The sequence below is a fragment of the Heterocephalus glaber genome, unplaced genomic scaffold (genome assembly GCF_053883595.1).
Source record: "Heterocephalus glaber isolate CG9 unplaced genomic scaffold, H.glaber_assembly_v1.0 deba00000122, whole genome shotgun sequence".
Lineage (NCBI taxonomy): Eukaryota > Metazoa > Chordata > Mammalia > Rodentia > Bathyergidae > Heterocephalus > Heterocephalus glaber.
The window spans coordinates 4,913,077-4,926,921 of NW_028258138.1; the positions used below are offsets into that span (position 1 = coordinate 4,913,077).

Sequence of the window (13,845 nt, forward strand, 5' to 3'; positions counted from 1 at the left end):
AGGGCAAAGGAGAGCCAAGGATCCGGCCCCACTAAAGCCTCTTTCAGCCCCGGGAAAGGGGAGTGATTTTCGAGGTCTCCCAGCTGCTCTGATTTGAGTGGACTGCTTCTCCCTGCGCCCGGTGCCCGGGAGGGGGCAGGCTGTGGGCTCATCTCCCACGCCAGTTCCGGTGTGGGTGGAAACCTCGGGCTGGTGGACAGCAAGGCCAATCTCAGCCGGGCCTCCCACTGCCCGGCGACCAGGGGCGTGCAGGCCGGCATGGGCTTCCAGCTTCCCCGATCTGACGGCCTGCTTGTGACGGTAACTGGGGTAGAAAAGGCCAGGTCCGGCCCAGGAGCAGGGATTCCTCGGCTTCGGGCCACAGCCCCCACGGCGCCCTGGGTCCCTGGCTCGGCTCGGCCAAGGATGGGTTTTCCCCAAACATCAAGAAAGGAAAGATTAGGTGAAGGGTTGGTAAATAGCTGAAAAAACTATGACTTGACATATATTTGTTTCTGTGGTGCTGGGGCTTGAATCCGGGGCCTTTACACTGAGCTGTGCCCTTTTTATTTTCATTTCACGGGTGCGGGAGAGCCGGGCTTTCCCAAGACTTTTCGGTCGCCGTTCGCGACTGCCCCGCGCACGGGGAAGGAAGGGCGCGCTGGGCAGGGTGGCGGAGCTCTGGGCGCGCGAGCGTCTAACGTGTCTGTCGCCTGTCCCCGCAGCAGCGCCCGGCGCCATCGCGCGCAGATTCGGCGAGGACCCCGCGCCCCAGCCGCCGCCGCCGCCGCCAAGCTTCCCGAGCTGCGGCCACTTCGGAGAGGAGCCGGCGCCGGGCTCGGGTGCCAAGGCCGCGCGCCAGGCTCGGGACGCCGCGCGCCTGCCCGAGTGCTGTGCGCCTCCGGGCCCCGAGCCGCCGGGCGCGCGCGCGCAGCTGCCCCTCGTGCTGCTCAACTGCCACCGCGTGCTGGCGCGGCGCGGGCCGCCGGGGGGCGCTGCGCCCGGCCTCGCCTGCGGCCCCGCGGCCCCCGAGTGCGCTCTGCGGCCCCGGCACCCGGGCCCCGCCGCAGCCTCGGCCCCCGGCGCCCCGAGGCCGCACTACCTGGGCGCGTCGGTCATCATCTCCAACGGCAGGTGACGAAGCCGCAGCCCGGCCTCGCCCGCCCGAGCCCAGCAGACGGCCGGCCGTGCGCAGCTGCTGCAGGGCTCCGCGGCCGCTTGAGAGCTGCACCGCAGGTGCCACCTCGCGGGCGGAGCGGGGGACGCGGTGGGGCAGGGCCGCCCGTCCCTGACCCGCAACGCCCGCCGCGACCTCGAGCTCCCCGCCTTTGACTGAGGACACTTGGTTTCTTCCCCTTGACATGGAGCTTCGGTCATCTTGCGACATCCCCAGCGCTGGCGACGGGGATTTAAGGCGTTGCAAGTCGAGACACGGAGGAGGGGAGAGGGGAGCCCCGGTTCCAGGCGGGCGGCCACAGGAGGGAAGCTTTCTTCTCCCGTCCCGAGGTAAAGGCAGAGGTAGTCATTTTGAGTTCCCTGAACAGACAACTCCGCTGTCTTTAAAGTCATTCATGAGTCTTACTAATTTCTAAAACATTTAATCCTTTCTTGAATACAAAAATCAGCAAGCCAAGTCCATTGTGTGTGCATGCGTGTGTGTGTACGCAGGTGTTTCACAAACACGTGAACAAGCGCTTCTGACCTCGGCCCCCGAGGACTGCGGAACAGCACTTCAGAATGTACTGGGTAGGCGTTAAATGCAGAGCTGTGACCGGGTCCCCAGCCCGCCCGCCCTGCACAGCTGTAACCCACTGACTCGCGTTGCTCGCCGCGCTGTGCTTAGGTGAGTTGCATGTGCAATATGGAGACGGCGACGGCCTCGCCTAAGGGATGCCACGAGCAGGACGGACACATCGCAGGCGTGTTCTGTATAGCAGCTTCCTTGAAGGGTCAGCGTGCGCAACAGGTGGACAGAGCTCGTTTATAAAGCACCAGCAGTGTTTGAAAAATAAACGCCCATTACTTTTCTTGCATTTTTATGGTTTTTGCTCAAAGATGCACCATTTAAAAATCCTCATCATGGCTGTGATTTGGATGGATGCCTTGAGTTGCAGGCTTCTGATTCGCTCCGTGCTATGTCAGCACTTCGTCGTTTTGCTGCTTTTTCGAAAACGGTTTACTTTCAGGAAACTTCTTCCACCTTCTGAGTGGAGGGGGCTTTTCACACCTTTTGAGGTCCCTCCAGAATCAAAGGGCTCTCGAAAGGTCAACTGATCTTTTGCCAGGGCCCAGTGAGGACCCTATTATTCCCTGCAGGGTGCACCTGGCTTACAGTGGCAGAGTTACAATGTACACACTGAGGAACATTTGTCACCTGGCGGGGCTGGATGAGCCCACCACTCCCCCAGCTCGGTGCTGTCGCGGTGTGCACTACAGGAAGCCAGGAGTCTCCTAAAGAAACCATAATTCTTGAGAGGCATAGGTTTGATAAATAGACATCACCGACATTTTTCAATAAAGTACCGAAAACTGCTTTTTTGTGTCTACTTTGTTATTAACCCTTGGGGCTGTGTTCAGTATGCACAAATGGTGAAGGCTTCCGAAGCAGTTCAGTAGCAAAGGTTACTGCTGAGAAAAATGGCCCTGCTATATAGACTTACGGATGATGCAAATAGGCTTAACAAAGAGTACGTGTGTACTTGGAAAAGAAAATGTGTTAGTGGAAAACACCTCGTCTGAAACAACACGAGTTTTTATAGCCTAGAACAGGAAGATGCCCCTGAAAGCTGCTTCAGGATGGCCAGGGGCTCCCCAAAAGTGACCCCGTGGTTACCATGGCAACCTAATAGCATAACCTCCGTTTTTTAAGCGTCCAAATCCTGCAGCCAATGAGGTATCAATCCTAGGTTTCTGTGAATTTCTGGCAGGGAAAGGGGAAGTATTTTAATAAATCTGTCTCTCACAGAAAAAAATTGTAAGGGGCCCTAATGTACCATGTTGACAAAAAAAGCGAGCTCAAGTGGATTTGAGACATCAGCCTAATTCAGGACCAGCTGGGCCCTCCACAGGACCCCCCAGGAATGAAGTGCCTTATTATCTGAAGCTGTTTTCTAGAAAAGCCCTTCCATTCCATTCGGATCTCTGCAGAGGTGAGGGCCTGTGTTTCCCCACCCCCTCCCCAAGGTGGGGGCAGCACCAGTGCCCCAGAATAAAGTCTGCCAGGTTCTGATTTACTGGAGCTGTCAGACCTCCAAGGCAGATGGTGGGGGCTGCTGCAAATGAAATAGAATCAAAAGGGCATTTTCAAATCAATACTGCAAAATCACAATAGCTTATTTTGGTGCATTGGGTTATCAGAAATGCGTAATTCACATCATTCCTAAACTTAAGTATAGAATATAAGGCTAAGATCTTGGGGGAAATACTTTTGACAAAGATCAATTGGTTTTCACAAAAAAATACGAAAAATCCCTAAAGAACGGAATCTAAATTGTCACATTCAATTTATTCCTCAACTCAGTTAAAAAATTTTTAGTTTTTACTTCTGGGTTTTGCTAACTTTCTTTGGAGTAATAAGATTTCTCTATTGTCAAAACTACATTAAAACAAAAACCAAGGGGCTGGGGATTTAGCTCAGTGTTTCGCTGCCTGCTGCACAGATGCAAGGGCCCGAGTTCGATACCTGGTACCTTAAAAAAAAAAAAACAAAAAAACAAAAAACCAAAACACAAAAAAGATGCCTGGCTTAACACTTCAGAAATTCATACATATTCCTTATTATGTAAAAACATTTTATTTATTTTGTAAAAAATGTTTAAACAAAAAATGACTTACCAAAAGCAGCCTGTTTTTTAAAATGAAATTTGTGAGTTAAGAAGAATGAGCCTGAACGATGGAGAAAGTTTTATGTTTATTTTGGTAGACTTGCTTTTTATAGGCATTGGTCTAAAGTGATTCTTTGCAGAAATGACTCTTTGAAAAGTTAAAGAAAAAAGCCAAGGTGGACACTTGAGCTGCCCGTGGGGCCTGGGGTCCCTCCCTAGGTCTCCCCCAGGCCTCCGATGGGCCACTTGTTCCCAAGTCAGGTCACACCAGTGTGCTACAGTGTCACTTGCAGGCACGGACCCTTCCTGCCCACCTCCACCACGGCCCCCCAGGCCTCCTGAGCTGCTCCACCAGGGCCACGGAAACCCTGGTACTGTGTCCCATTACACAGGCCACTGCCCCAGGAATCCAGAACTGAGGATCCCTTGCCTTCTGACAAAATGTGGTAGATGCTCAATGCACTTTATTATTATTATTATTTTTTTTTTTTTTGGTTTTTTGAGATGGTCTCGCTACGTAGTTCAGGCTGGCCTAGTACTGGCAGCAATCCTCCTGCCTCAGCCTCTCAAGTGCTGGGATTACAGGCATGTGCCGCCACACGAAGCTCTCAATGCACTTTAAACTGGGGGATGATAATCCAGTACTGTAAACACTTGTGGTGATCATGAGTTGAACGGCCCAGTTTTAAAGATGACAAAGAAAATGTAATTTCAGTGGAGATGTTAAAGCTCCCGAGTGCATGAGCACCCCGTTGTGGAGTCTGCCGCAGCAGACCGATTTCTCTGGTGCAAACTGTAAAAGGCCATCATTTTCTCCGTGAAGCAGAATTTCAACAGTCTTTGGCTCATGTGAGGCAGAACCAGGTTTATGGAAAGTGTGGCCTATTTTTGTCTCTCCCAACACGACTGGCTGTCCTGCACATCCAGGAACGCCCCCCAAAAGCTGATTTCACAGGGCCAAGTGGTGTGCACGGGATATCTCAGGGAGCTTTGACATGGCCACACTTCATCAGTTTTAATTTACAGAAAGGAAATTAAATGATAATGTTTTTCCCTCAAAGCACAGCTATCTAGAATAAGCCTTCACAGTATGTTTTTCATTAAATAATTCCCCAAAGAAATTAAACAAAACAACAACAACAACCACAACCACGGCCCCTCAGAGTTGACCTGCCTTCTGCTGCGAGCTCAGAAACGAAGCTGGGGCACTGGCCAGCAGAGCCCACCCCGTGACACTCCGCGGTGGACTGTTACTTCAACGTGCCATTCACTCCAGAAGAAGACCTGGCCATTTAAGAGAGAGTGATTTCTTAAGAAAAATAATTCTAATGGAAGCCTTATTTGCAAACATGACTTCTGAAGTCCTCTTACAGTAACATTTCCAAAACACACAGATCAGGTTGGGAGACTTAACTAAACATGGTGTTTTTTTCCTCCTATGGGGCTGTCTATGCCTGGCTCAAGGCAGGCAGATTTTACACCGAAAACCACAAGTTTCTGGAATTAGCCTGGCTGCGTAAGACCAGCATGAGGAAGGTGCTGGTTTACAGTGAGGGGGGTCTTGTTCAAAGCTGAGTGTGGTGTCCAGTTTTCTTTCCACTGACTTCAGCTGGGGCTGGCAGGAAGTGAGAAGAGTGAACAGAAATTGGGCTGTTGAAGCTAAAAAGCTTGGGTGTGCTCCGTGAGTGTGGGAGAGATGGACCTGCCCAGGAAGCAGGGTGTACGTCTGGAGATGGTAAACGCACAAAGGCTTCCTCTTCTCTGTCCTGCCGCAGAGCCGTTTAGGACCTCAGATTTGGACTGTCTTCTTTGAAAGCTACATGGAGGCCACATGCATGCATATTCTTCCAGCAAACATGGCTTTCAGTATCAGTATCGTTTTCTTTCTTGGCAATAGAAGGAAGTAGAGAGCAAAAATTAAGACTTTCAAATTCAATGCCATAGTGCCAGGCATGGTGGCACAAGCCTGTAATCCCAGCACTTGGGAGGCTGAAGCAGGAGGATCACTGTATGAGGCTGGCCTGGGCTACACAGTGAGTGCAAGGTCAGCCTGAGCTATATATACATAGCAAGACCGTCTCAAAGACAACAACGAAAAGTACAATGCCGCGTACTCTACCTTCTGAGTGTACAAACTCTGCAGGGACGCTCCAGAAAGTTCCTTCAAAGCTCCCGAAGCCCTGGCTGCATGTGGCACGAGAGAGCCTTCACCTCCCCCTGCGGAGCTGGATCTGCTCCTGCCCCAAGCTGCTCCTCCACATCTGAAGGGCCTTGGGCCTGATCCACGTCTTCAACTGGAACTCAGGAAGGAGAGTTCCCGAAACCACGGGAGGATAAGGAACCGGTTCCAAGGTTCTTATGCGCGGGCATGGGTGTTCCTCGCCCGGCGATCCACCGCCTTCTCTCTCCACTGACAGCCTCTGTCCAGTCCGCGGGAACTGGAACGGGCCGCCCCTCCAAGGGACCACCTGTGCCCGGGGCGTTTCTCCTTTGCTTTTTTAATAGCTTAGGGCTGAAAAGGCCTCCACTACTAGAAAATCATTTGAATGATTCCATTCCTGTTTCCACGTAAAAAAAATTTCCCCAGTAAACCCAAAGCCAAGCTCAAAGGAAGGGGCTGATTTAGCACCCCGTGTGGGGCTTCACCTAAACTCTTTCACCTGTTTGCCCTCCACCTGGAAGCATCTTCAAACACCCAGCGAAACAACAAAACCTTTAAAAATCAGAAAAATAGGGGAAAATAGAGTTAACAAATGACTTGAGGGAGGAAAAATCACCCTCAACACTACATTAGCTTTCCAGGTCCTGGCTAGGGTGGCGGCGACAGAGTGCCACGCTTGCTGTGGACTCGGGGCCTGCGCACTCCGCCCAGCCAGGCCAGGCCCTGCTACTGCCGTTTGGGCAGGATGAGGTTGCGCAGCATGTCGAAGGAGTTACCATCGGGGTGCACGGTCACCACCTCGCCGCCCTCCTGGTGGACCTGCAGGAACCCCAAGTCATCCAGGCCCACAATCCACACCTTCTGGCCCTCGGTGCTGCCCAGACGGACTTGCTGGCCGCTGCAAAGGAAACACAGCAGGGTTACAGAGTGTGACTCTGCAAAATAACTGTCCCTTCTACTAAGGGCCGGGGGTACTGGGGAGAGGACTGAGGCTGACCACGGTGGCAGGAGAGCCCCCTCTGAGCTTTGTTTTCATTACTACTAAATAACCAGGGTCAGCCAGGCATGATGCACACACTGTAATCCTAGCATTGGGGAGGCTGAGCCAGGAGGATCGCCTGAAGTACCTAGCGAGACCATGTCAAAAAAATGAAATAAAATAAAAAATAAATAAAATAACCAGGGTCGTGGATTGGGACTTCTCCAGATTCTGATCATCAGGCTGCTGACCCTGCCCCTCTACCCACAGCAGTCCTAGACACCTGTAACTCAGTCTTTGCAGCTGAGACCGAGGCACAGGGGAGAGAAGAGACTGTCTTATAAAGTTAGGCAGCATCATTCTGCTCCTGCTTCCTCTGGTTGTTTTCCAAAGCAACTGTTAACTTACATCCTTGGCAACAGTTTTCAAAGTAGAGAACCCACCCCATTTTTATTATAGTTTTAGAAACTTTACTTATTAATTTTTGTGGTACTGGGGATGAAACGCAGGGCCTCATATACATCCCAGGCAAACGCTCTATCCCTGAGCCAGAACTTCAGGTCCCCTCGCCCCAAATATTTATTTTGAAGAATTTCAAACCTCCAGAAAAGCTGAGAGAATGGTCCACCAACCTCACCTTCCCCTGCCAAATGACAGCGTTTTCCTTTCCATATTTGCTTTTTCTCTTGACCCACATTCATTTTCCTGCATCATTAAAAATAAGCTCCAGGCATCATGACCCTTGGTGCTTAAACTTTAGTGTGTGTCTCCCTAGCAAAACAGCAATCCCCCCAAACCCTAACCCCACGCCACCCCCCAAGAAGCCCAGCCCTGAAGTAGTGACCGCCTCTGATGTGGGTCATCTGTAGCCGAGGTGCTGAGCTAATACACAGCCAGTTCCTAGCTCAGACCTGGGCCCCGTGGCATCTCTCTGGCTCCTGCCCTGTGGCCAGCACCTCATTAGGCACACAGACCATAGTCAGCTGCAGCCTCCCTAGACTCTTGCATCTCCAGCAGCTCTCGCCCCTTCTCTCGGTCTGGCTGAGGACACTGACATTCTTCAAGGTGGAGGCAGTGTTCTCTAAACGTCAGTGGCACCTGCTGGGACAGCGCCAGCCCCAGCCCCCGGCCCCAGCTTCTTTCGGTGTAGTAGGTTCTGCCTGCGAATTTGCATCTCTAACAAGTTCCCGGATGAGGCTGGGTATCTCGCTGTGAGAACCACCGCTCTAGGATGCTCCCCCTCTAGATGTGCCTGACTGGGGCTTCCTCGGGAAGTCACACTAGCTGGATTTCGGATGCTTTCCACACATCCCACCAGGAGGCACGAGGCCCTGGAGGGCCAACTCGGTCAAGGTGGTGTCTTCTAGTTCCCCGTCCCAGAGGTAACATGCGGTTACTCTTATTCAGACTGTGCACATCCTCGCTTCTGGATGCTGAACTGCGGACCTAATAAAGCCGCTGGGCACTGACCTGTGGACCCAGTATCTGTAATACAGGGGGAGGACGCCGTCAGGCCCTCTATCCTGAAACATGTCGATGAGTCTCTCTAGCACCGTCACAGCCCTGGCGATGACACAGTCAGCTCTTAAGGGCTTCAGTTCTGCTCTGTGTTGCTTGTTGTATTCTTCGATGAGGTCATTGATGCATATGGTAGGGTTACTGTTGGTCACATTAAACCCAAAGCCTGCACAACAAACGAACAAAATGAGCAGCTCAGTGCTCAGCTCCTCGCTGGCGTCACCCAGTCCTCCACAGCCCCTGGAAAGAGCAATGGTTCTCATTTCGTGCCACTGGGGATGGAACCAGGGCCTTGTGCATGTCCAGCAAGCACTCTCCCCCAGAGCTCTTCCCAGCCCAGAAGCTACAGTCTGACCCCAACTTCTTGGCCACCCACCAGGAGTGGGGCACCCTTACTGCAAATGGGAAGGCAGGGAAGGCGGGCAGGCTGGCTGTGAAAACAGGGGCTGCTGTGGGCACAGAGCCCCTGTGTGCTTCCGAAGTAACTGACCCCCGTCCCCCCAGCCTAGGCACGGAGCGTGCCGGAAAAGACCGCTGCTTTTCCTTTTTTGCGTGAATGACACAACACATGCTGGGAGACAGGAATTTTCTTCATGGTTTGAGGACGAACCCTGGTTGAGAGACTTCAAACCTGGTCATGGTCCACCTGAACATCTGTCTCTTAACCCTGTGTCCTCGGGGGAAAGCACACCTTCAGGGTCTCCTGGCAAACAGTCCCCACAATAACGGCCTCAGGAAGAAGGACGACACTGGGAGTATCACTGAAGGGACATTCTGTTGTAAAAGGAAGGATGGACTGGCCTCTGATTTTTAAAGGCATATCCCAGCCATGAAGACACAAACCAAGCTGGCAGGAGCAATGGCATAAGTCTGTAATCCTAGCTGCTCAGGAGGCTGAGGCAGGAAGACCTTGAGTTTGAGACCAGCCTAAGCAAATTAGTGACTTAGTGCAATCCTGTCTCAAAATAAAAAATAAAGAGGGTGAGGGCTAACTCAGTGGTAGAGTGCTTGCCTAGCATGGCTTCCATCCCCAGTGCCACAAAAAGAAAAAAACGCTAAAACACAAGCAATGTAAATTATACCTGGAAAAACAAGTAATTACAACAGGCACAAAACTCAGTTTCTCCCTTCATCTGGCCACAGGGACCGTCAGTATCTGAAGCACCTACTGAGAGCAAAGCATTCAGTCAAGTGCTGCATAAATCTGAAAATTCTCCCTTGTGTTCAGAAAGTGAAGAGTTCTCGGGACCCTAGCGACACCGCGTCCCCTCAGGCTGTCTGTAGAAGGACGGAACAGCGCCCCTGCAGGCAGCTCTGACTCTTTCCCTGTTGAAGCCTCTCCCCTGCACCCCAGGGGTGCCAGGAATTTAATCAAGGCGAGGAGCCTCCCTGCAGGGGCCTTTTGCTTTCCCCAGGCTGACAAAATTCCTTAGCCCCCCGCTGAGGACGCCACGTGGGAGACCTCAGCCCCCAGCTCTCATTCAGAGATAGGAAGCGAGCTGCGCGGTGCGAAGGAGCTGCCCAGAATAATACCTCTGGCTGGCGGCGGGGCTGGAAACAGGCCTTGTGTTCTTTGGCTGGCACTTCCAACACAGGGCCGCATGTTTTCTGTTCGTTACTGATTTCTGAACACTAATTAAATTCCACTGGGCAGGTTGGCGGCTGGATGACCAGAGACCTAAAAACTTCTCAAGTTGCCTCGAGACCCATCTCCTTGCCTGATTTCCATGTGTGAGGTGAGATGGGAACTTTTTGCCCCACCTTCGGCAGTCATTATAAAGTTTAAAAAGAGACTTTTGCATAGCTGGGAAGGGCAATTTTTTTTTGTACCTGGAATCGAATCCAGGACCTTGTGCTTGCCAGGCAGGTGCTGTGCCACTCAGCTACATCCCCAGCCCTGGGAAGGACGATTTAAGAATGCAAGACCACGCCGGGTGAAGTGGTACACACTTATAATCCCAGCACTCAGGAGGCTGAGGCAGGAGGATCATAGTGAATCACAGTGAATCCAGCCTAGTTTATGTAGTGAGTTGAAGGCCAGCCTGAACTACACAGCGAGACCCTATCTCAAAAAAACCCAAAAACCAAATCAAAATGAAAAATGCAAAACCAGAGAGGGAACTGTCTTAGAAACTAACTTTCTGAATATCACAATTTCAAGTTCAACGAAGCAAGAGTGAAGGGGGCAAGAAACACCTGCTGGATGTGATTCCAATTTGGTGGCTTCCACGGCCACAGACAGGAAATGCAAAATCCCTTGAAGTGCTTTCAATCAAGCTGGTCCTCTCCATGTATATACCATGGGTTAGGACTGTAGGGCTCAGAGAAAACAGTTCTCTCACATGACAATGTAGGCAAGCATAGACTGGTTTTTTTTTTTTGGAGGTTGGTTTTTTGAGGGATGGTCTCACTATGTAGCTCAGGCTGGCCTTGAACTCACTACGTAGCCAAGGCTGCCTCGAACTCATGGCGATTCTCCTGCCTCAGCCTCCCAAGGGCTGGGATTACAGGTGTGCACCACCATGCCTGGCAAGCATAGACTTTTGATTTTTGTTGTTTCATTCATGTAAAAAATTGCTGAGGGAAAAGCTTTAAAAACTTACCGATGAGTATATAAAATGTTTCTCCCATAAGTGTCGAGTTAACCAGAACTCCACCAACCTTCATGAGGTCGCTGTAATATATGTCATTGGGCCACTTCACTCGTAGGTTGATATCCTAGAGGAAAATGTGCCGTTAATTAAGCAGTCCCAGGACACAAAGGGACTGGACAGCATCGCCTAGGCAAGAGGAAGATGAGCAGAACTAACAGAACAGGACCTCAGCCAATCACGTCTTTGGGACGATCCGGTATTAAAGTACCTCTTGTGGGTAGGGGGTGAGAGGCCTACAGAACACACGTGGCATAAATCCCAGGATTCTCCCCCTACCTCCACTTTTGCTCTGTCAAAAACACCCTGAAAAGACCTCGCTGTGAATGAAGTTCACCGACTGTCTCAGCACCAAGAAAACCAGCATGGGGGACCCATCACGCCCGGGTGTAGGGCACAGGCTGAGAAGAGGGCGACACCCGCAGGTCCTTCTCCCTTGAGAGGCTCGTGTTACAGAGACGGCCCCGATGAAGTGGGGTCCACAAGGCAGGTAGAAATGTCTTGAGTGGAATGTAGCAGACACCGAGGAGGAACTCACTTTACTGAGTTATTACAGAAAGCCTCCAAGAACTGCCAGCCATAGGCTTGGGTGGGGGCACTGCGCTTGTCACGTGGCCATGCTGCTCCATCCTGCGGGGGCTGTGGCCTGGGGCTCTGCATGTGCCTTGGTCACACCAGCTGGGCCCAGGGTGGACACCCAGGCCTCCACCTAAGCTCAGAAGCAGAGACTGGATTAGCCTGAGCGGGCTCCACAACACCTGGTTTTCAGACCCGGCGCTGCCCGCCAGGTGGGGCCAGGTGTGCGTAAAGGAAGCCCCCGGAGACGCTGGACAAGGTGAAGCCACTGCTGGCCTCCACAACCCTGGGTTGGTCCCCGTGCACTCTGGGCAGCTGGCCCGGAGCCCCTTCCTAGCACTGGTCCGCATACCCCTTGCTCCTGGCGCTGGGCTCTTCCTTTACAGAGGAAGAGATGCTGGGGCGGCTGCAGGTCACACTCTCGGAAGTGGCAGCACTGGGACTCGAGGCCAGGGCTTTCTGACACTCAGCCTGGGCCCCAAATGCTGTGTGCTGTGGCCAGCCGTCCTCGGCTTCCCACAGCTCTTCCTACGATAGCTGCTCTTCAGAGCCCTGCTGCCCCGGCACAGAGGTCAAGGCCAAGAGAAAACTGTGGGAGCCACAGCTTGGGGGGCCTGAGGCCGCAGAGGCAGGAGCTCGCAGGACCCTGCTCTGGGAAGGAGCTGTCTTTTCTGTCCAGAATCCGAGTTCTCTGAGGGCAGCTGGCAACACTGGGAGACATCCTGGGAGAGGCACGGGGGCCGAGCAGGCTCCGCGGACGCTCTTGGTTTGTGTGCTGATGTGACGCCTGACGCCCGAGAGGAGGCCACAGGAAGGCAGCTCCCCGACGGGGCCGCTGTCTGGTGGCTCTACCGTACAGGCCAACTGGGCAATGTCAAAAATCCAGTCCAGACACGCAAACTTCAATGTGGCATGGCTTCTCTTCGATGAGAAACCCAAAGCATAAATAAATCATAGAGCAAAATAAAAGAAAAGTACAAATTTTTTAAAAATCCAATTCAAAAAGTCTCCTCAGGCCAGCAACGCTGCCAAGGACGACTGTGCACAGGATGAGACCTTCAGGGGCACCAGGAAGGACAGGCTTCCCGCCTCCCCACCAGCTGTGGTGCCTGGCACAGCCTCAGCACACAGCGGGAGCTCCAAGAACTCCTGCTAGGGAGGCTCCGGGTCGGACTCAAAGCTGTGAAGAAGGTAAACAGACTCACTTCATCTTAGGCTCGGTATCTGACTTGTTTTCTAAGACCAATTACCTTGTTGCTCGGGTTAAAAATGCCACTCTCATGATAGACCTTTCTATTCTGATGCTTCCTACGAGAGGAAGGATCCAGCTCAGGTGCTGTAGACTGGGCCCAAGGGGGCGGTAACGGTGTGAGGAGCCCAGGACACAGGTGCCCGGTGAAAAGTGGAGGTCGGTGACCTCACGCAGTGCAGGGGACACAGGCGTCGGAGCAGATGCACGGACACTGTGAGCGCCAGGACACGTCACGTGGGCCTGGAGGTGTGGGAGAGGCAGGGATGGTCCCATCACTTCACTGCCAGCGACAGCCCTGTCTTCTTTGAGAGCTCTGCTTTATCATCCAGCTTGAGGAATCAAGATGATCACTTGCTTTAGCCTGACCTAAGAGCCCTGGGTAGAAGGTAGCCAGCCAGGGAGCTCTGTTCAGAAGCATATGAAATTCCCACTTTGGGAAGTGGCACATGGGAAGTGGAAGAAACGCTCCAGTCACCGGGCTCATCGCTCTCTTCTCCTTGTCTTTTAATGGCTGAGACCAAAGCATCAGGCAGTAATAGTGATGCAGGCACATCTGTCCTTACAGATCGAGGGAGACAGTCCCCAACCAACCTGGACAGTGAATGTGGTCAACTGCAGACAGGACGGCTGTGCAGAGCAGGGATGTGGTAAATGGAGGTAGGAAATGAGAAGGCTTCTGGGTCCGTGAGACAACAAAATGCGGACAATCGTTCCAGCCAGGCCACCGTAGTCAGTGCAAGCCATCCTGATCAGGATGTGGAGATGGGACAAGGAGGCCGGAAGGAGATTCCAGGGAGCATGTGCCCAGAGAACCTGACCGTGCTGTGAAATGCCAAGGACACTTTGCTGCCAGCTCTGCAAAGGGCAAGGGGCAGCTCTATTCCATCCACCAAAAATGCAAACAA

At 52.5% G+C, this 13,845-nt stretch overlaps 2 protein-coding genes across 10 annotated transcripts in view; one reads left to right on the forward strand and one right to left on the reverse strand.

Annotated features, from left to right (window-relative positions):
• The window catches only part of Sim2 (SIM bHLH transcription factor 2), a 40,715-nt gene extending 37,256 nt beyond the window's left edge, over nucleotides 1-3,459 (forward strand). For 2 of the 4 annotated variants that reach the window (XM_087212091.1, XM_087212075.1), the window contains exon 11: nucleotides 705-1,612. In XM_087212091.1, the coding sequence (XP_087068217.1) occupies nucleotides 705-1,117 (413 nt within the window). In that variant the 3' untranslated portion in view covers nucleotides 1,118-1,612. Of the gene's footprint in view, nucleotides 1-704; nucleotides 1,613-1,647 lie in introns of those variants that run through there. The other 2 variants (XR_015451547.1, XR_015451546.1) reach the window with 2 other exon arrangements.
• Nucleotides 3,460-3,870: 411 nt separating this feature from the next.
• The window catches only part of Hlcs (holocarboxylase synthetase), a 187,109-nt gene continuing 177,134 nt past the window's right edge, over nucleotides 3,871-13,845 (reverse strand). For all 6 annotated transcript variants that reach the window (XM_021256277.2, XM_087212054.1, XM_087212067.1 and 3 more), the window contains 3 exons: nucleotides 11,065-11,179; nucleotides 8,414-8,627; nucleotides 3,871-6,862 (listed from right to left, as the gene is read on the reverse strand). In XM_021256277.2, the coding sequence (XP_021111936.2) occupies nucleotides 6,691-6,862; nucleotides 8,414-8,627; nucleotides 11,065-11,179 (501 nt within the window). In that variant the 3' untranslated portion in view covers nucleotides 3,871-6,690. The remainder of the gene's footprint in view (nucleotides 6,863-8,413; nucleotides 8,628-11,064; nucleotides 11,180-13,845) is intronic.